Consider the following 26,634-nt stretch of genomic DNA (forward strand, 5'->3'; position numbering starts at 1 on the left):
AGTGACAACAGTGTTCAACCCAGCATTATGGACTGTTGGACCACCCTTTGTTTCTCCTACCAACCTTGTTGACTTAGGTCTCTTCAGACAGTGTCAGCAATTGCCTCGTAAATGGACAACGATCTATTAATAACTCACTCTAGTACAGAGTGTGAGAGATGCATCTACAACAAGAATCTTGAATCCATACTCTCTCTCTCACTCAAAACAGTAACATGGAAGAGGATGTCAACCCACCCACCACTACAAATGTACACAGTACCACTACTCATACACATAGTACGAATCCAACACAAAAATCAACACATGCAGAGGTTCTTTCAAAAAACCTACCAAGACACCAGAGACTTCCAAAGTACAAGACTGCTACAACTAACACAGTTTCTGCAGCACCCATGACACACAGCAACACCAGTGTCTCACCCACCAAGCCCGTAAGGTGCAACAGTTAAAAAAAACAAAATTTCTAGTCATTGGAGACTCAACATTGAGACACAAGGAAGTCCCACTCACCAGGGTGGGTAAGAAGAAAGTCACAGTCAGCTGCTGTCTGGTGCTAGGATTCGTCGGCTCATGGATGCACTCGGGTCTCTCAACAACAAGTACCATTATGACTCTGTCACAGTTCATGTTGGAGTAAACAACCCGAGACGCACCTCACTAAACTATATGAAGAGAGACACAACTGAGCTCTCTGAGTATGTGTCCCAGTCAGGTATGTCCCTAGCCTTGAGCAGCATACTACCCTCAGCTAGAATAATGCCACAGTATAAACAAAAATGACTAATTTCAATAATTGGCTTAGTTTTTGGTGTCAGTCAAAGGGGATCCAGCTCCTGTCAGCCTGGGAAGCCATGGTCGATAAACCTCACTGGTTTGCCAGAGATGGTTTGCACCTGACACCTCTAGGCTTTCGGCTGCTAGCAAAAGCTCTTGCCTCCCCCCACAGTACCTTTTTTAGGCAAAGTCTCAAAAACAAACTTACCCATGTGAAATTTGCCAGTCTTAACAAAATATTCATGAACTAATCTAAGGCTAACTTCCCGCTATTAAGTGATAATCTGTCAAAATTTCAAGCCCCCATAAACTCTAAAAACACTGCTGCCTATGTAGAACTGTTTACAGAAACTCTATACAAGCATGCTGATAGCTGCACAGAGGCAGCTGTACCCACCATGATGAAGGACAAAACTAACTAAAAAAAACCACCCTGGTGGAATCACAAAATCAATAGACTATAGCAAAAATTAGGAGATGCAACACCCAGTATGATAAAAACACTCTCATCAAACTAAACAAACAACTCAGATGACAAAGTCTAGCAAAGCCAACTTTGAGGTAAATTTGGCCTTCCAGGCCAAGGACAAACCACAAGGCATTCTTTAGCTATATCCGCAACCTCAAAGGCAATATGCAATTGTGCGCAGAGCTCAATGTAAATGGAGCCACCTATACTGAGCCAGAAGATGTAGCAAACCTACTAGCCATCAAATTCAGCTCCAACTTTACCCCTTTCGCCCCCTCAACCTTCCCTCATGAAATACCATCAAATACAACTCCCCCTGCAATCACTAGGGAACAGGTCCTTAATGCTCTCTCTAAGGCCAAGGCAACTGCATTAATGGGATCAAACAATATTCCAGGATGCCTCCTAAATAGTATGAAACATGACCTACCAGGCCTTCTGGAATTGCTATTTAACCATAGCCTCCAAACAGGCTTTGAGCCTCATGAATGGAGAGCAGCAACAGTCATTCCTCTGCACAAAGGTGGGGCATCTACAGACCCTGGAAACTACAGACCCATAAGTTTCAATAGTCTATATGCAAAGCCATGGAATGAATTATCATGGAAATGATTAATAACAATATAGTATACCTCCAACCACTGAATCCAACCTAGTATGGTTTCATCAAAGGCAGGTTATGGCTACTCAACCTGGTGGATGTCTTTGAGAAGGTCACCAAAGCAATGGATAAGGGCAAAATGGTTCACAGTGCCTACCTTCACCTGGCCAAGGCATTTGACACAATACCCCACTCAGGCACTGACGACAAACTCAAGAGGTTAGGGACAAACCGGTAAGTCACCCAGCGGATAGCCAACTGGCTCACACACAGGACCCAGGAAGTTAAAATTGGGGAGTCCACCTCTAGAAACAGACCAGTCACAAGTGCAATCCCCTCAGGTATCAGTCCTTGGATCACTCCTTTTTGGGATTTACTTCTCTGAAGTCAAGGCCATTTTCAATGGTCTCTGGGTAACTAAATTTGCAGACGATTGCAAATTAGGAGCTGTCACTGAATCCCACATTGACAGCAATGTTCTCTAGGAAGGGCTGGCACAGACAAACTGGTGTCAGAGCCATGGACTAAAACTAAATGCCAAGACATGCATAACAGTATCCTTCGAGAAGTCATCCACAGCTGGTAACTACCATATTGACAACACACCCCTTAGAGTTGACCCATTAGTCAGGGACTTAGGGACACACACAGTTAGTAATCTAGCCTTTGACCATCACATGTCTACAGTAGTGAGGAAATCATTCTATGCTGCACAACTTATAAACAAAGGTATGGATCTAGGTCCACGGAAGTCATTGTTCCACTGTATTAGGTATTCATCAGACCTATCATTGAGTACAATGCCCCCCTTTGGTATTTACTCAACCAGGCAAGTCCAACAAATGGAACGTCCACAGAGGTTCCTCACTAAAAGAGTACAGGGCATAAGTAAAATGTCCTATGCAGATCTCCTCAAGGCCCTATCCCTGTACTCTGTCTCCTACAGGGTGTTGAGGGGAAATCTATGCCTGAAATACAGGGCACTGTCAAACCCCACTCTGATGGACCTCTGGCATATTAACAAAATAAATAGTATGGGAATTACCCATTCTACAGGCTTAAACCTTGCCTTAGATATAAATAGGACCTGCTGGAGAGACAGGTATGTATCCCAGAGATGACTCCATCTCTGGAATAGGCTGCCCATCCATGTGAAGCAGAGTTCTTCCCTAACCCAATTCAAGTGTAACTTGGACATCTGGATGGGGAACAGGAAATTCATCAATGGATTGCCACTTATGTCTCTAATGGACACAGACTGCCCATAAATTGTTCATCTCCCAGGCCCCTGCTTACACTTATCAAGGGTACCAGAACTTGGCAGAGATTTGGGATGCATGGCTAGGATTAAAACAGTCTTCGTGATCATTAGCCTAGTAAACACATATGAAACTATAATAAAACAGTAACATCCTAACCTACTACAGGGGAAACCTAATCCACATAAACAGAAAGATCACCAAAGGAGTGAAGGAAGAAGCAGAAGGAGTGTTTTTTTAGTGTAAGGGAGCTGAAAGAGGCAGAAAAGGGTACCACAGATAAACACCTGAAAGAACTATTCACAAACTAAGCAATGAGGATATAAATAGTTTTAGAAAGCTAAGGCAAGCCTGAGGAAAGAACAAGATCTGTACTCAGCGAGCATCAAAAGAGATCTGAGGTAATGTGAGGACAGCATGGGGATTATGGGTAAGGGGAGGAGCCTGAGTTATGCATCATAAAGTCTGACATGGTCAAAATCAGATCAGAAGACCCATCCGTTGAGGAATGGACGGAAGAGAAAAAGTACAGTTTTGTACCTACCATAAATGTAGATGTTCGAAGATCCACATTGCTGCAGTCCTTACATATGGGTAGTCCGCTGTCCTCGGTCGGCCCGAATACCAAAGTATTAGGCTGACGTCGGTCAAGGCGCTTATCACTGACATCAGGACGTCAGGGTACAAAAGCGCATGACCGACGTCATATCCTCAGTCTTTTCTTGCCCCAGATGTCAGAAGGCCCTAAAAAGAAAGGCCAAAGCCAAAAAACAGCAAAGAACAACCAACCACCCCTGCACTAACCATATTTACAATATTTACAACCCAAACCACACCACCACCTCAAACTACAGAGGGGAAGGAGGGAGGGTAAATTGGACTGCAGCAATGTGGATCTTTGAACATCTACATTTATGGTAGGTACAAAACTGTACTATGTTCTTCATCTCACATTGCTGCAGTCCTTACATATGGGTAGAATCCCAAAGCAGAGGTAAGGGAGGATGGCAAAACTATAAAGCATTAGGAGCTGCCAAAATGCCCTGTAAAATTGCAGTGGCAAATCCAGCCCTAGATTTAGAGTAAAGTGGAAGGTGGTAATGCTTAGAGAAAGTATGCACTGAACTCCAAGTAGCTGCCTCCAAAATATCTTTAGTAGCCACCCCTTAAAAAGCTGTAGAAGTGGCAGTAGCCCTAGTGGAATGAGGCCTAATCCCAGCTGGAATCTCCTTACCATGATGGGAATAACAGAAAGCAATACAAAAACCAATCCACTTAGAAATAGTTTGTTTTGAAACAGGTTTGCCCTGAGAACCCAAAGCAAATGAAACAAACAACTGCTGAGACTGCCTGAACCCTTTAGTTCTGCTCAAATAATATCGCAACTGTCTGTGTATATCCAAAGTGTGCAAAATCTTTTCCCTTTATTTTGGGGGTTTGCATAAAAAGTAGGCAAATGAATAGTTTGGTTTAAAGCCACACTAGAAACCACTTTAGGCATAAAGGAAGGGTTAGTACGCAAAGATACCCTATCCTTGTGGAAAATTAAGAAAGGCTCAACCGCCATAAGGGCCTGTAATTCAGAAACCCTTCTCGCAGAGGTAATGGCCAACAAAAAAGCAGTCTTCCATGATAAATATTTCAACTCGGCAGTAGCTGCAGGCTCAAAAGGTTGTAGAGTGAGTTTCTCCAACACAAAATTGAGATCCCAAGCAGGAGTAGGAGCTCACGTGGGGGTCTTATATTCTTTGCCCCTCTAAGGAATTGCTTAAACAAAGGATGAGAAAATAATGGTGGGTCACAGTCATAGTGAGCAGAAATTGCTGCAGCATGAACCTTTATAGAGGAGAAGGACAAACCTTTGTCCAATAACTCAGTAAGGTATTGAAGAGCAACACTTAAATTAGGTATAGAAACATCAAAGTCCTTTGCTGTACTCCAAATTAAAAATCTCCTCCATTTATCTGCGTAAACTTTCCTTGTACTAGGCCTTCTGGCCTCCAAAATAACATTCAAAACTTGTTGTGGAAGCTGAGACCCTCCAGGGTTTAAAACAGAATATGCCAGGCTGTTAGATGCAGAGACTGAAGTTTGACAATGAGTAAGTGACTGTTCTCCTGAGACAGCAGGTGTGGAATCGAAAGGCAAAGGCCATGGAGGCTCCCGTACCAGACTTCTCAGTAATGGGTACCAGTGCTATCGAGGCCAATCCGGAGCTATTAAAATCATGGTTGGCTTGTCCTGTCTGACCTTCAGGAGTACCTTTGGGAGGAGAGGCAGTGGTGGAAAGGCATATACGTGAAGATTGCTCCAATTGAATGAGAGAGCATCCACTTTCCAAGTTGTGGGATGAAACCTTTTTGTGCAAAACTTTGGCAACTGGTAATTTAGTGGAGAAGCGAACAGATCTATGTCTGGAGTTCCCCATAACACTGTCAATTTTTGAAATACATGAGGATCCAATTTCCACTCGTGGGGATCCATTATTTGTCTGCTCAACACATCTGCTAAGGAGTTCTGTGCTCCTGGCAGAAACCTTGCCCGAAGATTTAGCTGTAAACTGAGAGCAGTCTCCCACAAAATCATTGCTTGTCTGCATAGAGGGTATGAATGTGTCCCCCCTTGCTTGTTGATGTACCACATGACAGTCGTGTTGTCTGTTTGAATCAACACCTGCCCTGGAAGAAGTAAATCCTTGAAAGCTATCAAAGCAAATTGGACTGCTAACATCTCCTTCAAGTTGATATGTAAATGTTGAAGTCTGGCAGGCCACGTGTCTTGTACCCATTTTCCATTTAGATGAGCTCCCCAAGCTTTGTCTGAGGCATCTGTCGTTAGAATCTGACTCGCCCCTGGTTGGGTCACAGAGAGTCCCTTGTTTAGGTGACATTCCTGAGCCCACCACAAAAATTCCTTTTGAATGCAAGGTATTATCTGAATGACAGTGTCCATATCTTGGCAGTGTTGTGTCCATACATTTTTGAGATACCATTGTAGCTTCCTCATATGCAGTTTGGCATTGGGAAGTACCAGAATACAAGATGCCATGAACCCCAAGGCTTGAAGGACTGTCCTTGCAGTCAGCCTGGACTGACGAGACAATTGATGGAAATAAAGAGAAAGATTCTTTTGTTTGTCCGGGGTCAAAAAGGCCATCTGGGATGCTGTATTCAGTCTCACACCCAGAAAGCACATATCCTGAGAGGGTACTAGACTGGACTTTATTTCGTTCACAGAATACCCTAGGCATCTTAACACTGCCATCACATACTGTAAATGATGAAGAAGTTCGTCCTTTCCTTGAGCCAGAATCAGGCAATCGTCCAAATAAGGATAGATTTGTATTCCTCTTAGCCTGAAGAAAGCTATCACTGGAGCCAGAACCTTTGTGAACACTCTGGGCAGTAGATAAGCCAAAGGGCAATGCAGAGAACTGATAATGAAAAGTCCCAGCCCGAAAATGCAGATACTTCCTGCAACTGGGCCTGATAGGAACATGAAGGTAAGCCTCCTTGAGATCCAGAGTCACCATCCAGTGATCTTTGCCCAGCAGAGGTAAAAGCTGTTGTAACATCAACATTTTGAACTTGGGAATGTCCAGATATGTGTTGAAGATAGATAAATCCAAAATTGGTCTCCACGTGTTCCTTTTCTTTGGTACTAGAAACAGGCGAGAATAAAATCCTAGGCCCACTTCTGGCAGAGGTACCGGTTGTATAGCTCCTATTTGAAGTAGTAGAGAAATCTGTTTGTGAGCCTCTAGTCTTTGCTGAGGAGGAACGTCTGGCATGCCTTTGAAAGGAGGCAAGGTATGGAAACAAAACTTGTAACCTTGGTGTATGATATCCAATACCCATTTGTCCTGGGTAATTAAAATCCAATTTCCCTTGAAGAGTGCCAACCGTCCTCCCAAAGGTGCTGCCAGGCAAGAAGGATCTGGCAGCTGAGAAAGTAGGTCATTGGGCCTGTTTACGAAAGGACTGGCCCCTGCCCTCACTCGAAGATTGTGCAGGTGAACTCCATGTTCTAGGTCTGAAGGAACTCTGAGCTCTGCCCCTACCACGTCTAGATCTACCCCTAGATTGAGAATCAGAAGAAGGATACGTCCACCCCTTAGCAGGCCAATTTCTACTAAACTTCGGAGGCTGAACTTGCAAAAAATCTTTAACAGTCTGCATAGACTTAGCCTTGTCTTCCATTTTCTTCAAGACTGACTCCACAGGTGGACCAAACAACACTTCAGACTGCAAAGGAGCATCCAAAATCCTTGTCTTAACATGGTCAGATAAATTCTGATCCTTAAGCCAGGCGTGCCTGCGAAGAACTGAACCAGTGGCAGCCACCCTAGAAGAGGCCTGCAAAGCATCAAAACCACACTGTAAAGAATGCTTACCCACCTGTTCAGAGACATGCACCAAATCTTGTAATTCTTTACACTCAATGCCTTCTGCCAGAGCATCCACCTTAGCTTTCAATTGAGAAAGAAGAAAATTCTGATATTTCAACATATGAAACTGGCAATTCAAAGCCCTCATTGCTAAGGTAGAAGATGTATAGACCTTCTTTCCCCATCTATCCAAAGCTCTGGCCTCTTTATCTAGAGGAACCGGATTCTTCACAACAGAGGCCCTGACACCCTTAGGTCCCTGACTAATAGTTTCTGGGTCTGCCCTAGGACTCTTATAGAGATATTTATGAGCCTCAGGCACCCTGTAATACCTATCCGGTTTAACAGGCGCAGGAGGCAGAGAATCAGGATTAAGTGAAGCCTCTGAAAATACATCTTGCACAACATCCAGAACAGGGGGTATAGCTAAGGGCCTATGTTGAGGTAAAACAAAATTCCCTAAGCCTTTTCCGTGAATCAGAGAAGTCCTGACCTTCCCACTTAAAATGTTCCCTCATAGAATGAAGTGTCTCTGAAAAAGAAAAATCCTCTGGAGGAGAAGCAGAAGGAGTGGAATCCTCTGCATCAGAATCAGAATAAGGAGTGTACTCCTGCAAGTCTTCAGCCGAAGACTCTGAATCATCCGAAGCCTGTTCAAAACTTTCCAACTCTGGCTCCACCCTAGGCCTCTTATCAGGAGGGGGCATAGAACCTCTAATCAGAGTAATCAAATCTTCTGCCATTTTAAGCATGTGCTTCTTAGGCACAGACCATGCTGAACTAGGACTGACACCAACAGAAGCTAAACCTGGCCTGCCTCTGGAAGAAGCCTTGGAAACAGAAGGAGAGGGCCTAACCACCCTGGGAAGGGAGGGGAGTACAGAAACCTGAGAAGCCCCTTCAGCCTGACCTGCCTCTTGAGAGGCCACATCCTGCAAAATCAAAGTCTCCCCCTGAGACTCCAGAGAAGCCTCCATCGGAACCACCGGTTCCACTGAAGCCTCTAAAGAACCAGCGTCCGGAACGGACGACTCACCTTGCCTGTGTTTAACCGCTTTGTCTTTGCGCTTCTTCGTGGAAGCGGGCGTCGGAGTATCCGACAGCATATTATAATTGCACCGCTTACCGAAGACCAGCCTAGCACAATCTAACCTTCGGCAATAGTGCGCTTATTAAACCTAGCACAAAAGCGACACCCGACTACGTCGTGCTCAGGCCCCAAACAAGGAATGCACAAAGAATGATAGTCCCTATGCGGTATCTGTTTCCCACAAGAAATACAATTATTCACTTTTTCTGTCATCCGGTAATACACTGAGGCAAGAAAAAAACTAAATATTCCCCAACGGGGTACTTAGCCAACTTGGATTCGGTATGAAACTCCGAACTCGAAAAATTTCAGAACGCCGAACGGCACTTGCAACGCTGCTTCTGCATCGGACCATGCGGCAAAAAAGACTGAGGATATGACGTCGGTCATGCGCTTTTGTACCCTGACGTCCTGATGTCAGTGATAAGCGCCTTGACCGACGTCAGCCTAATACTTTGGTATTCGGGCCGACCGAGGACAGCGGACTACCCATATGTAAGGACTGCAGCAACGTGAGATGAAGAACATCATTAGAGCCCAAGAGTTGCTCTTCAGTGCAAAATGTTCACCTTTAATGACTTGATTCAAGTAGAACTAGGCAACTCAGATCTTCAATCTAAAAGTTTCTGGATATTCCCAGAACCTAACCCAAGCACACACATGCCCTTTTAACTGTTCAGATGAAGCTACAGAATTCTCCAGCATTCCAAACCTAGGAGACATACACTAACATGTTCTTCAAAATTCAGCTCAAGGGATAATGGGACCTCCCACTGGCACTACACCCAGGGAATTACCTGAATACTCTATCTACTCTTCTTTACACCAGCTTCCCAACTCTCTTCTCTTGAATTCCCCTCCATTCTGTCTCTCTACCCAATGGAACTGCATCACAATAGTCTAATGGACTATCTGCTATGCCCTGTGTGATGGTAATGTGTTCTCACTACTACAACTGCATTCACCTGTTAACACTCTTCTGCTGCAATGGCAGACATGTTCTTACTAGATACTATTTTCAGGCAAGTTTTCAAACAATGTTTATTACTTCTCACCAATGAATTACATGGTCTCTTTAAACTATTGCAAATTACTGCTTATCAGTGACTTACATTCTCCTTAAACTACTGCAAAATATGCCTTTTTTATATACTGCTGTATACTGTTTATTATTGCTCTGTATCATATGTTACACAATAATTACAGAAAAACAACAAGCAAGTTCATAAAAGCACTTTACTCCATCAGTGCTCTGTAACATCTCATTCTTCTATGGAGAACATTTTTAATACCTCAAACATCATCTTAAATACAGCCATCAAACCAGTCAAAAAATGCATTTAAAAGGAAATCAGTACTTAAAGTGACATACTTAAAATAGCCTAACACTCTTCCAAAAACATTCATTATTCAAATCATTAGGATACACTGTATCAAACTTTAGGATAAGCATAGTCTCTTTATGTAACATTTTTTTTTAATGCTACAAACACTTGCAATATTAACACCTCCAATAGCGAACTATCAGCATTATGTTTATCTAAAAATTGTATAGCAACAGATGAACCCTTCTTATGTCTAATGTCTCCAATATGCTCCTGCAATCTAACTTTAAGATTTCAGTTAGTTTGTCCTACTTATAGTAACCCATAAGGACAAAGTAGTAGAAAATTTAAAGTTAGACTGCAGGGGCATATCAGAGACATAAGAAGGATACATCTGTTGTTACAGATTTTTAAGATAAACATAACAGTGGTAGTTTGCTACTGGAGGCGTCAATATTATAACAACCGTTTTTAGATGATACTGACAGATGCAGCACTGTATCCTAATGGTTTGAATAATGAATGTTCTTGGAAGAGTGTTATGTTATTTCAAGTATGTTGCTAAGTATGTACGGAGTTACATTTAATTGCATTTTTTTATTGGTTGAGTGATGTATTTGAGATGTTGTTTGAAGTATTAAAAATATTCTCCACAAAAAGTGTTAGCAGAGGTGCTAGAGAATACTGAAGATGGAATAAAGCGTTTTGATGAACTTGCTTGTCATTTTTCTCTATATATTGGAATTTGTCACTTTGTCATATACATGCTACATAATAACTACACCCTGCTGCAGCTTTTACTTTTGTCAAATGTATTATACTTTCTGAACTTTTACTTAGTTGATTTATACTTTACGATGTGTAAGATAAGCACTGTCCTGTCGACAGTCCCTATTCAACTCTCCCCTGTAAATGGGTATTAAGTCGGTGCAATTTTACCAGCCAACAAACAGTTAAAAAAAAAAAATCAGATAAATTCCATAAAAATGATTTTAGGCAAGAAAAAAGATCACAATTACGTGACTGAAATGTGTGAAAAAGCTGAAAAACAAACAAGCAAAGACAAATATTTAAATTTTACTAAAAAATTATATTTTGGGAAATCATATTCAGAAGTTTCAAAATTAAGCTTCATGGATAATTATTTCAAATTTTCGCTTAAATATGTATATTAAACATTAAATATATGCAATCTTTTACTAAAACACAACTTCCACTTAGAAGACGTGATCATATCAAAGGTGCATTAAGCAATGTTTGAAGCAAACAGAGAGACTGCTACAATAAGTAAGGCTGTGTATTACATACAGAAAAACATCTCTCTTACCTGGAATCATAACGTTGCAATACGAGTGTTATGGTATATGATACCAAGTGCTTTCTGTTGTTTAAACTGACTCCACTGTACTTGCCTGGGATGCCGAACAGGAGGTCTAAAGAAAAGAGATTATTCACAGATGACATCTCTAAAACCTGCAGGTATTTCAGCAGTCATATAAACTACATAAACATATAGCTACAGCTTTCCAAATGCCAAAAAATATTGGTCTTAGTATTTATTTTTTGTTACTGCTTTCACAGATCTGTTTCTTCCCATCCTTCTTACCTTAGCTGCCCTCTCCTAAATAATCCTTCTTGATTTACCTACATTCATGTACGTCCAATTAGCACATTTCTCCTGCAACTGTTACTCAAACAAACTCGTAAGACTCCCTACCTATCAAATATGCTTGGAAAACACCACAGTCATGCTATATTACTCAAAACCTTACCTTCCACTCTGTCGCTTGCGCATGATCTGACCAAATTAAAGTCAAACCAGTTGTTTAATAACCATATTTATTTTTATTTATTTAACATTTATTAACTGGGAAAGTCAGACTTGGAACGAGGAACATTTTCAGTGGAGGCCAGGGGAGAAACACTCCAGATGCATGTCTCTATAACGTGGGAGGAAGCCAGAGCACCCAGAGGAAACCCACACAAACGCAGGGAGGACATGCAGACTCCACACAGAAGGCACCCCATCCCAGAATCGAACCAGACAGCCTCTTGCTGTGGGGTGACAATGCTGCCGCTGCACCACTGCCATATGCAAATGCTTTTTAGTAATATATACCTTGGCCAAAGGTGACCAAGCTACGTACTTAGGGGAGTACTATGCAAAGTCCCCCATTTTTTTCACAACTTTTGAATACTAAGTAACCGTCACCCAAACCTAATAATTTGCAACATACTCCAAATACACCTTCCACCACTGACTGCCTTTACTTCTTCTCAACATCTACATTTCAACAAACCATATCCACTTCTTAAAAGGAGAAATTCTTCAAAATAAGAAATGCACACACTCTGATCAACGGGTGCCCACAACCTTTATTCATAGACATAGGCTAGCATCAGCAAACCTTTAAAAGTATATACAAGTACAATTTAGTAAAAGTAGTTCTTTCTTCATAGATTCATAGGTAATTACTAGGCTAGCTCCTCTTGTTGCCTTTGCAGGCCATTTTAAGAATAGCCAGTTTCCTCATTTGGTGCTTAAATTAACCTATGCTTTTTGGTGTCAGACTGGCCTTAGCCATCCCAAAGTCGATAACTATGTTTTACCCTAAAGAGAAAAACTGTGATCAATACCATTAGAAGTACAGGGCTCAGTACTGGGGTAAAACTTCCATAAATCCAACTTGTGCATGAATATGAATAAGGATGAGATTTGTTTTACGTGTATTGTGAATCTATTCCAGAGCAGCGGTATCCTCTGTGAGATATACCTGTCCCTCCAAACCAATCTGTTAATGTTGCAGAAGAGGTTTAGATCCTTAGACCAAGTATTTCTGATGCTGTTTGACTTGTTGATGTGCAGTAAATTCATCAGTAATGGGTTGGAGGATGCTTTGTATACCAAATACAGGTTACCTCTTGACAGTCTGTAGGATATAAGTACTGTGACAGGGCTTTGAGGCTGTACATGTGGGACATATTATTTAGGCCTTGCATCCTTCTGACGGAATCTCTGTGGGCATTCCAGCTATTACATGTTTCTGGACAGATACATGCCAAAGGAGGCATTTTATTCAATGACTGGTCTAATGAGAGCAGAGTAAAGGGGGTACAATGAATTGCATGAAAGTTCTGGAGGGGGTGACTGACAAATGGATACGCAGAGTAGTATAAAGTAAGATGGGAGATGAGCAGTTTGGATTCAGATCAGGATGTGGCACAATTGACCCGATGTTTGCAGTGAGAGACATACTTGAGAAGAAGTTAAGGATGAGGAGAGAGTTCAGCTGGGCATTCCTAGACTTGGAGAAAGCTTATGACAAGGTCCTAAGAAAACTGATCTGGACAGTACTGTAGTGGTTTGAAGTCTCAGAAACATTGGTAGAATTAGTGCAGGCTATGCACAAGGACCCAACGACTCAAGCACAAACAAGTGTTCGGCCTCACAGAGGGGTTGCGAGTGGGTGTACACCAGGGTTCAGCACTGAGTCCACTGCTGTTCATACTCATGATGGACTACATTAGCAAACAGGTCGAAGGGGACAGATCAACAAAGTTGCTATATACAGACAATGTGGCATTAGAGGCAGACTCTGAGCAAGAACTTCAGCAAATGATAGGAGAATGGAATGCAAAACTGAAGGCACATGGGATGACTCTAAGCAAAGATAAGACAGTGGCAATGGCAGCAAATTGGGGAAACCAGAAGAAGCTGAGAATAGAGATAGAAGGGAAGACAGTGGAACAGGTAAACAGCTTAAAGTATCTGGGAGGGGTGGTTGAAGGGAAGTCTGAATAAAGAGGTCAAAGCTAGAATCAGAGGGGCGGCAGCCAACTGGCATAGTGTGTCAGGTGTAGTCTATGACAGAAGAATGCCAAAGAAGCTGAAAAATAAGGTGTACAAGACAGTGGTGTGACCAGTACTACTGTATGGTACAGAAACCTGGGCAGTAAAGGCAGAACAGCTGAAGAAGCTAGAGGTGATATAAATGAAGTGCCTGAGAAGGGTGGCAGGATGCACACTGTGGGACAGACTAAGAAAAAGAAGTTATGTCTTACCATAACGTTCCATCTGTATTGTTAATCCTCGTTCAGTCATTACGCATGGGTATCGGTTCCGAGCTCGGAACCGAGCTGGCCATTTTCCAAGCTCGCGTCAGCTTCAAACTCTCGAGCTAAACTCTTACCCACAATCCCCCTCTCCCTGTTACCTCAGATTGAGTTTGCAAGTTAAAGAAGGTAGAAGCTACCTCTGGTCAAATAACCTAAGAGAACTGGATGTTGAGATCCACTAGAAACCACAGGAGGGGGAAGGAGGGAGGGTCGTAATGACTGAAAGAGGATCAACAACACAGATGGAACGTTATGGTAAGACATAACTTCTTTATCTGATATTGTTAATCTTCGTTCATTCCTTAAGCATGGAACAGAGTCCCCAACTACCACTATTCCTGGGAGGCTCTCATGGAAGGACATTCCTGAGCACCACTGAAACGAAAGATGCTCTTCCCCTGGAGGCCAAATCCAATTTGTAATGACTGATAAAGGTATGAGGCGTAGCCCAAGTTGCAGCTGCACAGATGTCATGTAAAGAAGCTCTGGCATGGAAGGCAGCAGAAGTTGCCACCAACTTTGTTGAATGAGCTTTCATGGTAGTAGGCAACGAGATATTACGTTGTGTGTAAATAAAGGTCACACAGTCCTTCAACCATCTAGCTAATGTGACTTTAGCAACAGCAGATCCTAATCTAGATCCAGAAAAGGCCAAAAATAACTGGTCAGACTTACAAAAGGGTTTAGTCCTGTTTAAGTAAAAACAGATTTGCCTGTGTATATCTAGGGTATGTAGGCAATACTCTCCTCTGTTTGAATGGTTGGGAAAGAAAACTGGCAATTCAATGGCTTGATTAATGGACATTTCAGAGATCACTTTAGGCAGAAATGACAGATTAGTTCTCAGAGACACTCTATCTCTATGAAAAATCAAGTATGGACTCTTGATACATAAAGCTTGAAGTTCAGAAATATGTTTGGCAGAAGTAATAGCGACCAAAAACAAGGTTTTCCATGACAAATACTTGAGGTCACAAGAAGAGGCTGGTTCGAAAGGTGCCATTGCCAGAGCTTGTAGAACTAATGATAAATCCCATGGTTGAATAGGTTCTCTAAAATGTGGCTTCAGATGATTCACACCTTTTATGAAGGTCTTGCACAATTTATGGGACATAAGAGAGGAATCTTGGACACCCTCATGAAAATGAAAATTAGAAGTTGCAGCCAAATGAACTCTAATAGTAGAGGCCCAATTGAAACAGGTCGGCCAGATAGTCTAGTATTATCGACACTGGTACTGAAAAGGGGTCTACTTGTTTATCTTTCAGCCAACAGGTAAATCTTTTCCACTTGCTCAGATAAGTAATTCTAGTGGAAGACTTATGAGAAGCAATGAGAATATCACATACTGGTAAAGAAAGATCATTCAGCCTGGCAATCAAGGGAATTGAAGTAGCCAAGCCATTTGCTTCAGGCTGTTCAGGTTGGGATGAATCAGGTTCTGTGTGTGTGAGATCAACTCCGGGATTGGATGGAGAATCCATTGTCGATCTAGTAGGTGAGGCCAAAGAAATGGGAACCAAATCTGTCGGGGCCAATATGGTGCTATGAGGATTACCTTGCTCTTCAACCGCCGGGCTTTCTTCAAAAACTGGGGAATGAGAGGAAAGGGCGGAAAAGAGTAGAAAGGACCTGGGGGCCAATCATGGACTAGAGCGTCCCTGGGAGACTGTCCCAGAGGGGGAGTCAGGGCGAAGTAGTTGCTGCATTTGTAGTTGGTCGGGGATGCAGAGAGGTCGCAGCAAGGACGGCCCCAGCAGTGGAAGATCTCCTCCGCTATCAAGGGATTCAGGAACCACTCGTGAGGTTGAAGAATGCATCTGCTGAGTCTGTCTGCTATCACGTTGGAACGCCTGGGAATGTGCATTGCTAGAAAAAAACGGTTGGTATCCATCGCCCATTGCCATATCCTCATGGCCTCTCGACAAAGGGGGTAAAATTTGGTTCCACCTTGCTTGTTGATGTACCAGACCACCGCCATGTTGTCTGACTGAATCGCAATTGTCCCAGACGGCAGAAGGGGATGGAATGTTTGCAACGCCAGAAGCACCGCCCTCAGCTCTAGAACATTTATATGCAGATGGGCCTCCAGTTGGGACCAAGTGCCTTGGACTGTCTGTCCCTGACATAGTCCCCCACCCCATCAGGGAGGCGTCCGTGGTCACTGTGGCCTTGGGTTGCTGGGGGGAGAAGGGGTGAGATCACTGTGAGAAATTTTGTGTCATCCACCAATTTAAATCCTGTTTGCACCTGTGGGTTACTCGAATCATGGCTGAAAGAGGATGCTGAAAAGGATACCATTGGGTGAGCAGTAGCCATTGTAGAAGCCTCATGTGAAACCTGGCCAGGGGAACAATGGTGATGGAGGCTGCCATGGAACCCAACAGCTGTATAAACGAGTGAGCCGTGGATTTTTCCCTTTGAAAGGATTGGAATTAGTTGTTGCTTTATCCTTAAAATTCTGTGCTCTGGAATAACAGCTCTGCAGTTTTTTTGTGTCCAAGATAACCCCTATGAATTCTGTCGATTGAGATGGGGTAAGATTGGATTTATGCCAGTTTATGGTTATGCCTAGCCTTTGAGCAGCGAGGAGAGAGTATGCCAGGGCTTCTTCCAGTAGATGTCTGGTGGGGGCGGAAATGAGCCAGTCGTCTAGGTATGGAAACACCTGGAATCCTTGAAGTCGCAAGTGAGCTGTGACAACTGCCATGCACTTTGTGAATACTCTGGGGGCTGTAGAGAGTCCAACTGGTAGTGACTGGCTCCCGCACGGAAGCACAGAAATCTTCTTGATGGCCTGTCCACCTTTATGTATTAGTATGCATCTTGAAGATCTATAGAGCACATCCAATCGTCTTTTTCCAAAAGCGGGAGGATAGACTGTATAGTGACCATCCGGAAATTTAGTACTCTCACAAACTTGTTCAATACACTGAGATCCAAAATTGGTCTCCAGTCTGCGGTTTTCTTTGGCACCAAAAATAGTCTTGAGTAGAATCCGGATCCTATCTGGTCTGGAGGGACTATTTGGATGACTCTTTTTGTTAGCAGCTTTTCTATCTCTAGTGCTGCTTCTTCCCTTTGACTGGGTGGAATGTCAGGAAGATTTTTTGAAGGGACGGGACAAAGATCGAAGGGGATATGATAACCTCTGGTTATGATCCTTTGTACCCAAGAATTGGTGGTGATGGTTAGCCAGGCAGAAGGGTACAAGGAGAAACGTCCCCCAACCACCTCCAGAGGAAAGGAGTTGGGTCGCTCTTCAGGAGCGCTGGTAGGATTGACCAGGGAAAGAATCCCTGGAACCCTGGTTACGCGGTCCCCCTCTGCCCCGAAAGGAGCGTCTTCCCTGTGAGTTTCCCCCTCTGCCTCTGGGGAAGAACTTGGCCTGTGTGTCACGGAAAGGACCCTGAGATTTCTTGAACCATATCTTCCCACTCTTTTGGTTTCAGGAGAAAGGACTTTGAGGGGAAGAATAATGGACACCTACGGCAGAAATGGTCTTACCGTCCTGTTCACATCTGGCCAGTGTGCTTTTAACTTTCGGCCAAAACAACGAGGAGGGCTCAATGGGGGCATTAAGAAAGGAAGACTTAAAAGGTTCTGCGAAGTTGCACAAGCGCATCCAGGTGTGTCGTCTCAAGACCGCAGCTGAACCCGCCACTCTAGCTGCTCCTTCTGATGCGTGAGATATCAATCGCATAGAGGAGTTAGATACAGACTCAGTGGTGGCCAGCTGAGAGGCCATTTTGTCACGGACCTCATCAGATACTGCACCAGCCAAGGTTCCAGAGAGCTCAGAAACCAGATCCCTTTGAAGCATGGTAAAATGTGCCATATAATTCAGGGACCTGATAGCAAAGGTCGCTGAAGCAAAGGTGCACTTCCCTATTCTGTCCAGGGCCCAGGAACTCTCTGTTAGGCGGATGAACAGTCTGGCTTTCTTCTTCTGCCAGATCCTTTTTTGTTGCAGTCGCCACCACCAAAGCATCTACAGGAAGACTTTTGGACCAATGGGGATCTGAAGCAGGAGAGGACAAGATCTTATCTGGCCTCCGGGGAACAGCTTTGACGGTATCAGGGGCTTTCTAAGCACGCTGCACAATGAACTTGACAAGTTCATTGGCAGGTGGAGTAACCCAGGAGGTAGGGGGGGCGGGCGCGAAAGGCCTGCAGGAACACAGATTCCTCAGGGGTCGGATTAAGGGACTGCCAGTCACCTCTCTGTTTCAGGATTTTGAGGATATCGCCAAACGATACCTCAGAGGTGACCGAGGGGATCCTTACCCCTCATCAAAATCTGTGTCTTCGGTGAGGGACTCCTCTGTGGAGTCCATGTGCTTCCTCTTACACAAACTTTTCCGGTGGACCTCCTCAGTAGGAGAAGCTGGGGAAGACAACGGAAAGGGGGATTCTTGAGGGAATATGTCCTGAGGCCCTTGCACCCAGTGTCCGCTAGGTGTGACTTGTGAAACCAGTATACCAGAGGAGGGCAGAGGTATAGACAGTCCGGTATCGCCAGCAGCAGCGAAAGCCTTCTCCATCAGTTGGAAGGCTGGTCCACCCGGAGAGGAGTGTATGTCTAGAACAGGGGGCACTCCTCCCCTAAGTGGCTCAGCCTGCCGACCCAGAGTCCCTGGATGGCTGTGGAGCAGCAAGCTATGCGTGTCACAGCTGACATCCTGGGTCGTAGCAAAACTTTCCTGCCATGAAGGCAACTGCGGTTCCTTAGTGAGATCCATAAAAGGAACCGCAGAAGGGGAAGACTGTACTATATCCATGGACTTCAAAGGCAATGAAGGAAGAGAATAAGAAGGTGTCTTTGGAGATGGGTGATCACCTCCCAAGGAAGGATAGTTCCTGAGGGGGTGGAATACTTCTGGCCAAGAATTCCTGGTCCACAAGATGCAACACGTCATGTTCGGAAAGGCTTCTAGTGGACCTCACAGAGACTGAGGGAGAAACAGGCCTGTCCACAAAAGGGGCAGACTCGGTGCCCATCTCATCTGACCGCACCGAGGACAACGGTGCAGAGAAAGACTGAACTACAGTAGTCTGCACCGAAGAAGTCATTGGTGTCGATGTCATTGTCTGCACCGACACAGGGATCGGTGTCAAAGTGGTCGTCGGTGCCGAAGCTGGAACCGAAAAAACTGGAGTCAACAATAAAGGCGTCGGTTCCGAGGAAGATCTCGGAGCCAATGCGGTCAATGTCTGCGCCGACTGAAAAGTCGGTGCTGATACAGTGGTAATGGTCTGAACCGAGGAGCCCCTCTGTGCCAATATGTAGAAGGCTGCAGGAGAGGATTGAGCCGAAATCACTAATGGAGCCGAAGGCCTCATTGCCGAAGGTCTGGGCACCGAAAGCACTGGGGCTGACAGAGAGCTCCGCAGCCGAAAATTTAGCCTTTTTAGGTTTTGGTTGGTGAGAGTCCCCAGCCGGGGACGAAGGCAAGGATTTAGCCTTAGTAGAAACATCCATTTTCTTATGGGCTTTAGGAGGGGTTGAGACCTCTGACCCAGAAATAGCCTCTGAAAACAGAGATTTTAGAAGTCCCTTCAGTATCAGCTTGTTTTTCCTTTCTAGCAAAGTGCTGTTAGAAAAGTTCTCGCAAATAGTACAAGGTGGTTCAACAGATAAATGGGAAGCTCTCAAACAATAAACATATAAAGAGTGTGCATCAGAAGTAGGCAGTTTGTGTCCACAATCAGAACACCTTTTAAACGCCAGACTACTTTTTTTATCTGTCATATTAACTAATAGAAAAGTACCAACAATGGTACAAGAGAGTACCCGAAGGTATGAAAGAGAAAGGGAAAAAGATTACCAACGATGGTAAAGAGAAAATTACCTCACGGTAAAAATGGTAAGTAAAGGACAGAAAAAACCTGAGGAAATTATGAAAGCTAGATGCGATAGGGCAAGAGACAATAAAATATCAACTTTTCTGACAGAAAAGTAATTTGTAAAGCAATTAAACAACAATTGACTGTACTTAGGTCAAGAGAAGTACCTTGACATGACCGGATGGCAATGCAGCAAATGAAATCTGAGGTGAGAGGGGGATTGTGGGTAAGAGTTTAGCTTGAGAGTTTGAAGGGGTTGGGAGGGTGGTCTAATGGTTAAGGTGTTTGCCTTACAAACACAAGGTGCAGGGTTTGAGTCTCACAAGGGATAATTGGCTAGGCTTAAAATGGCTCTCACGGGCAGTTAGCTTAGTACTAATCTATGAACCTATGAACTAAGCTGATGCGAGCTTGGAAAATGGCCGACTCGGTTCCGAGCTCGGAACCGATACCCATGCGTAAGGAATGAACGAGGATTAACAATATCAGATATAACATAAGGACATAACAGCAGAAGCCAAAGTAGCTCCAATTGGAGAAAAGATCAAAGAGAACAGATTACAGTGGTTTGGACACGTGCAGAAAAGCAGAAGACAATCTGGTGAGGAAGATTTGGGACAGACAGGAAGAAGGTAAGAGGAAGTGAGGACATCCAGCAAAGAGGTGGATTGTGTGAAAAAAGATCTGCGACAGTCAGGCATGAGTGTTGAAGAAGGCAGGAATGCGGCACTGAATCGAGAGAGTTGGTGACAGTTAACACGATACCCCGACCCCCATGTTGAAAAAATGGGGCTGCTGATGATGATGAATTGACATCTCTAGATCTAGACACAATCCCTTTGTTTATAAGCTGCCCAATATAGAAGGGCCTTCCAGAAGGTACTTAAAAAAAACCACTTATCAAAACTACCCATACAACAAAAAAGTTTATTTTTTAAGTTTTTGAGTTCTATTTTCGTGTGATACCAGCACCAGCTACTTAAATATAATGCACACTTTCATCCTTGGATAAAACCAAATTCTGGCACAACTGTTCATAGGTAGATACTAGACTATCGGCCCAAGGGCCTACGTAAGCCTAGCTAACAAGGTTCACTGGCTTATGCCACCCAAGAAAGTTATTTTCCTCTGCCACTGTCAAGCAGAGACACAGAAGTGATCCCCGGGGTGTATTTCCTATTTCCCATCCACTCATCAAGATTTTTCTTGAAGAGTGCTAATGAAGAACTTTGCTTGACACAGATGGGTAGCCTGTTCCAGAGTATGGGAAGTCTCTAGGACAGGAAACTATCCCTCCAGGATGTCCTGTTTATTGTGGTGACAAGGTTTAGGTACCTAGAGCATGTAGCTCGGAGGGACTGGGATTTCTTTAGATGTAGCATGTCCAACAGCTCTGGGCCTGACATAGCTTTATATGTTAGGCAGAGATCACCTCGGAGTAGGCGATATGCTACGGAGTAAAGCTGGAGTTTTTTGAGACGGTCAGTGTAGGGCACTTGTTTGAGGCCAGTAATCCTCTTTGTGAGGTACTTCTCTGGCCTTTCCAGCTGCTGCAGATGTCTTGTGAGGTACATTCCAAAAGGGGCGTTGTACTCTATAATGGGTCTAATGAGTGTCGAGTAGAAGGGAACAATGACCTCTTTTTTCCTGGATGAGAACCTTTTTATGATGAGGTGTGCCACGCAGAAGGACTTCCTGACTACTGTGGCGATGTGACTATCAAAGGAGAGCCTACTGTCCACCTGGGTCCCAAGGTCTCTTATCACACATTCGGTGTTAAGTAGATTGCTGCCTATGTGGTAGTTCAAGGGTTCAGAGTTTTTACCAAAGGGGATGACAATGCACTTTTTGGCATTGAGCTTGAGGCCATGGCTTTGACACCAAGCATCTATCTCAGCGAGGCCCTTCTGTAGGATGTCCATATCATTTGGAGACTTGACTATGGCTCCTAGTTTGCAGTCATCTGTGAACTTAGTTAGCCAGAGGCCGTCTGTGTTAGCCTGTACTTCAGAGAAGTAGATACCAAACAGGAGAGTTCCCAGTACGGAACCCTGTGGTACTCCACTTGTCACTGCTTTGAGGTCAGATTTGGAGTCTGCAACATTTACAGTGTGGGTTCTGTCAGTGAGCCAGTTGGCAACCCATCTTGTGACGTAGGGATTTATACCTAGTTTAGTGAGTTTAGTTATAATTCCAGAATGGGGGATGGTGTCGAAAGCCTTGGCGAGGTCAAGATAGGCTGTGTGAACCACCTTACCCTCATCTACGGCTTTGGTGACTGCCTCAAAGAAGTCGTTCAGGTTCAGGAGGCATGATCTGCCTTTCACAAACCTGAACTGGGTGGGATCCAGAGTTTGGAGGTTACCAATGTCTTTGTCTATGAGTTCCATGATGATATATTCCATGGCCTTGCAGACCAGGCTTGTCAGGCTAATAGGTCGATAGTTCCCGGGATCAGTGGTGGCTCCCCCTTTATAGAGTGGGATAACTGTTGCTGTGCGCCATTCAGTGGGCACAAAGCCTGACGCAAGGCTATTACTGAACATGGTGCTTAAGTGGGGAACCAGTTCGTTCTGAAGTTCGTGTAAAACGCAGCCTGGGAAGTTGTCCGGTCCCATGGATGCTGTGTTTTTGGATTTAGAGAGTGCAGCTTTTACCTGCGTAGTTGTGATTACAGGGACTCTGCATTCTTCCTGTATAGATATGGGCCCTTTAGGGGGTGGGGGGGGGTAAAGTTAGCACTGAACCTATCTGCCAGGATGTTGCCAATATCAGTTGGTTCTGTAATTTTCGTGCCGTTGTGCTGTAACTTAGAGCAGATCTGGGTGTTGCCATTGAGACTCTTGACATAGCTATAGAATGCTTTGTGGTTGTCCTTAGAATTAGTGGCGATTTTGTTTTCATTGAAATTTGTTCGTTCATCCATCTTCACCATCATCACAAATCATTTGTTGTGATTGATTCCTTATGTTTATCTCTGCAGTACTTTCTATACCTGGTTAAAACTACCTCTCTCTACAAGTGTTTAAGTCTGCCCAGTTACAAGTATCCTATATCCCCTCTCCTTGACAGGAGGACGAAGAACACAGCACTTTGTTGTAATTTCCTAGAATGATGCATAGCAGATGTATACAACCAATGCAGTTTCCCAGTACAAACTGTGACCGATACAGGAATGCAAACATAACTACTGACACACACACTTCCCAATGCATGTTTTGCTCAACAACCTAAAATGAAGTAGGCAGCCTTCCCTTCTGATTTCCTTGCTATGTATTCTTAACCAGTCCAGATATAACTGCACACATCAAGTTATTTCATCTGCACTTTGCCGTAACTTTTCACCTGCAATGTTATTTATTGCACCTTTTAACCAGTCTTTAACTTCTTATTAATGACTTTCAACCAGATATGGTATGACTCAGGGAAATTCTAGACTACGATGAGATACCTTCTCAAAGAAATGGACCATAAATGGGTTATTAAACACAGAAGCACAGCACCAAGGCAATAATGTTATACAACTGCCAAACAATAAAATATGAAAGTTATACTACATACTGCACATAACTCAGCCTGTTTATTTTATTTTGCCTTTGTTTACCAGGATAGTCAGGATGCATGCATCACATACATATAAGGAGGAAATATTTATACATCACATACATATAAGGAGGAAATATTTATACAGAGAAACAGCATACCAGTAGCAACAAGTTTACTTAATGGGAATATATTAGTCACAGTACAGGTCCTTTGTGTAGTAAAATAATTTTTTGTGAAACATTTCTAAGAGGTGAGAAAAATTACTTTAGGAAGATGGTAATAGTAAGAAAGATATAGCTGAGGGAGAGCAGGAGAAAATTATTGCAAGAAGAAATCAGAAGTGAGGAAAGAAGATTGTTCTAGAGATGAGAAGAAATGAAATATGTTGATAATATTCCATAAGGTACTTTAAGCTACTTGTCCTCGTGAAATCAATTTCATTAACAAACTCTTACTGAGAAGTAAATAGAACTGCAATTTAGCCAAGCTAATTCTGGAAACCAGTCTGTATGGGAGAGCCTTAAACAGATTTACCTTTTAACTTAGTTTTACAGAGGGTGATTCAACTCAACCCCTAAGAGGCAGAAGTAATCACCTACATCTGAAGTATATGCAGCTGAGAAGAAATGTGCCCTGACCTCCATAACCCCACCTGAAAACTTTACAAGTCTTAACAACTCACGCACATCTTGCACTAGGTTTAGGTTATCTGTATAATTATTTAAATCACTCTTCACTGACTGCTGACCATCAGCCCCCTCCCAGCCAATCAGCTCATTCATTCCCCATCACCAGAGCAGAGGGTTGACCAAGCGAGACTGTCATTTAGACATGCCACGCAGGTGGCTGAAGGGTTTTCGTCTTTCAGCACAACCTTTCCTGTGAATGCAAGGTTTATGAAAAGGGAAGTGCAATGGGCAGTCCGCACTGGTTGTCCCTCACTTCCACAAGGGATGTTAGAAGCAAGTAACCCCATCCCTTCCCCTCAAACATTGGAAGTGGCTTCCCTAGGTCTTCTCTGGAGAACTCGCACTTCCAAATGTGATCCCCAAGCACATGCTGCGCTTTCCACACCCAGTAAAGGAGAATGGGCTACATGTCATCACTCCTCTTTAATCCTGACAGGCAACTCCAGTGCTGCGGGCCCCTGATCAAACCCCACTGACCAGTGTTGCATGTTCTGTTCCCTATCACTAGGGCTGTGGGCCACCCATGAGGGAACAACATTTAGGCAGCCATTAAAACAGGTTAGAGATTTCTTTAATTTTTTTTTTTATTTTGCCCTAAAACCCTGTACAGACATGAGCAAGGCTACCCATAGGAGGCTAATCAATGGGCTTATTGTGCTTGGTAAATCCCCATACTTCTGTGAGAGCTTTCTCAGTAAGCAAACATACCGCCTGCTCTATGGCACTGAAGTTAGTCCTCCCAGGTCACAACCAGCAACGATTATGCCCATGTATGTGCCCCCAAGCATACCCACCCCCCCTATTTTCCTAAGAGGTGTGAGCTCTGCCCCTTCACTCCTCACTCATCCCCACCCAACTCCTCCAATGTTTGGGCTGCTCACTGAATCACAAATCTCATGGGTCAAAATCAGGTCTCCTCTGTTAACACCACTAAGGTGGGTGTTACCCCAAATAAGAGTTACTGTTATTTGGAAAGTCTTACTTATCCAGCCACAAATAAAATAGTAATAATAATAATTATAGTAACAATAAAAATAATAATAACCACCACCACACTGCCAGACAAGAGGATGTATGAACTATGAAACAGTTACTCAGTTACAATGTTATTACCTTTAACAGTAGCTGAAGTCTGAAGGGTCTTCGGTTCATACTGGTGTATCGTCTTGATGATATCTGGGTCTGAATTAAACCGTTCTGGGTCATTTTGCCAAAAGTTACCTGGAGAAAGAAGCAGGCAACCATGTTCAGGAAGCAAACCACGCAACTTCTTTAACCCAGGAAGCAGATCAGTTACCTGCAGGCAGATGTCTTCCAAGTTCTTGGCACCAGAACTGCAAGATTACATCAAAATGCAATTAAAATATGTTTACATTGACAAGTAATTTTATATAATATATATATATATATATATATATATATATATATATATATATAATGTACATGGTTATCCTAACCACAGAATCTATATATTGCTAGTACAGTTAACAGATATTTTATTTAGACTGTACTCACAGCAACAGCATACTATTTACAATGTACCTATGCAGACAAGTGATTTGTATTCTTAACTACATTATCAACTAGCCGCAAATAACTAGACTACTCATAACTGACAGAAAACAAACCACCTGCAGTTAGCTGGAACTAATCAGCCTGCTTAGAACTAAGAAAAATGCAAACGCTTTTAATCCAAAACCAACACTAAACCCAAGCATACAACCCAAAACTAAAGCAAAGCACTAACCCAACCAGCACATCAAACAAAACGTAGTAAAATTACTCACTACCAAAAAACAAGCATACACAATATGACAAAAGTACAGTTTTGTACCTACCATAAATGTAGATGTTCGAGGATCCACATTGCTGCAGTCCTAACTATTGGGTAGTCCGCTGTCCAGTCGGCCCGAATACCAAAGTATATGGCTGGCGTCGGTCGACTGACGTCAGTGCGTCAGGGTACTAATGCGCATGACCGACGTCATATCCTCAGTCTTTTCTTGCCCCAGATGTCAGAAGACCCTAAAAGACAAGGCCAAAACCAAAACACACCAAACATACCTGCAAAAAAATATATACAATATATACAAAGGTACCAGAATATAATCTCACCTACACAACCCCTAAACACAGAGGGAAGGAGGGCAGCAATGTGGATCCTCGAACATCTACATTTATGGTAGGTACAAAACTGTACTATGTTCTTCATTCCACATTGCTGCAGTCAGAATCCCAAAGCAGAGGTAAGGGAGGCTGGCAAATTATAAGGAAGCAGGAGCTGATAACATGCCTTGCAAAATAGCAGTGGCAAAACCAGCCCTAGACTTAGAGTAGAGAGGAAGGTGGTAATGCTTAGAGAAAGTATGCACTGAACTCCAAGTAGCTGCCTCCAAAATATCCTTAGTTGCCACCCCCCTCAGAAATGCTGTTGAAGTGGCAGTAGCCCTAGTGGAATGAGGCCTAATCCCAGCTGGAATCTCCTTGCCATGATGGGAATAACAAAATGCAATGCAAAACCCAATCCA

At 43.5% G+C, this 26,634-nt stretch overlaps 1 protein-coding gene across 2 annotated transcripts in view; it reads right to left on the reverse strand.

Moving 5' to 3' along the window:
- The window catches only part of LOC122797194 (SREBF chaperone), a 2,019,897-nt gene that overhangs the window by 1,560,184 nt on the left and 433,079 nt on the right, over positions 1–26,634 (reverse strand). For both annotated transcript variants that reach the window (XM_044066018.1, XM_044066017.1), the window contains exons 5-6: positions 25,220–25,440; positions 11,236–11,341 (exon numbers count right to left, since the gene is read on the reverse strand). In XM_044066018.1, the coding sequence (XP_043921953.1) occupies positions 11,236–11,341; positions 25,220–25,440 (327 nt within the window). The remainder of the gene's footprint in view (positions 1–11,235; positions 11,342–25,219; positions 25,441–26,634) is intronic.

The sequence above is a fragment of the Protopterus annectens genome, chromosome 3.part0 (genome assembly GCF_019279795.1).
Source record: "Protopterus annectens isolate FY-2018-M chromosome 3.part0, PAN1.0, whole genome shotgun sequence".
NCBI lineage: Eukaryota > Metazoa > Chordata > Ceratodontiformes > Protopteridae > Protopterus > Protopterus annectens.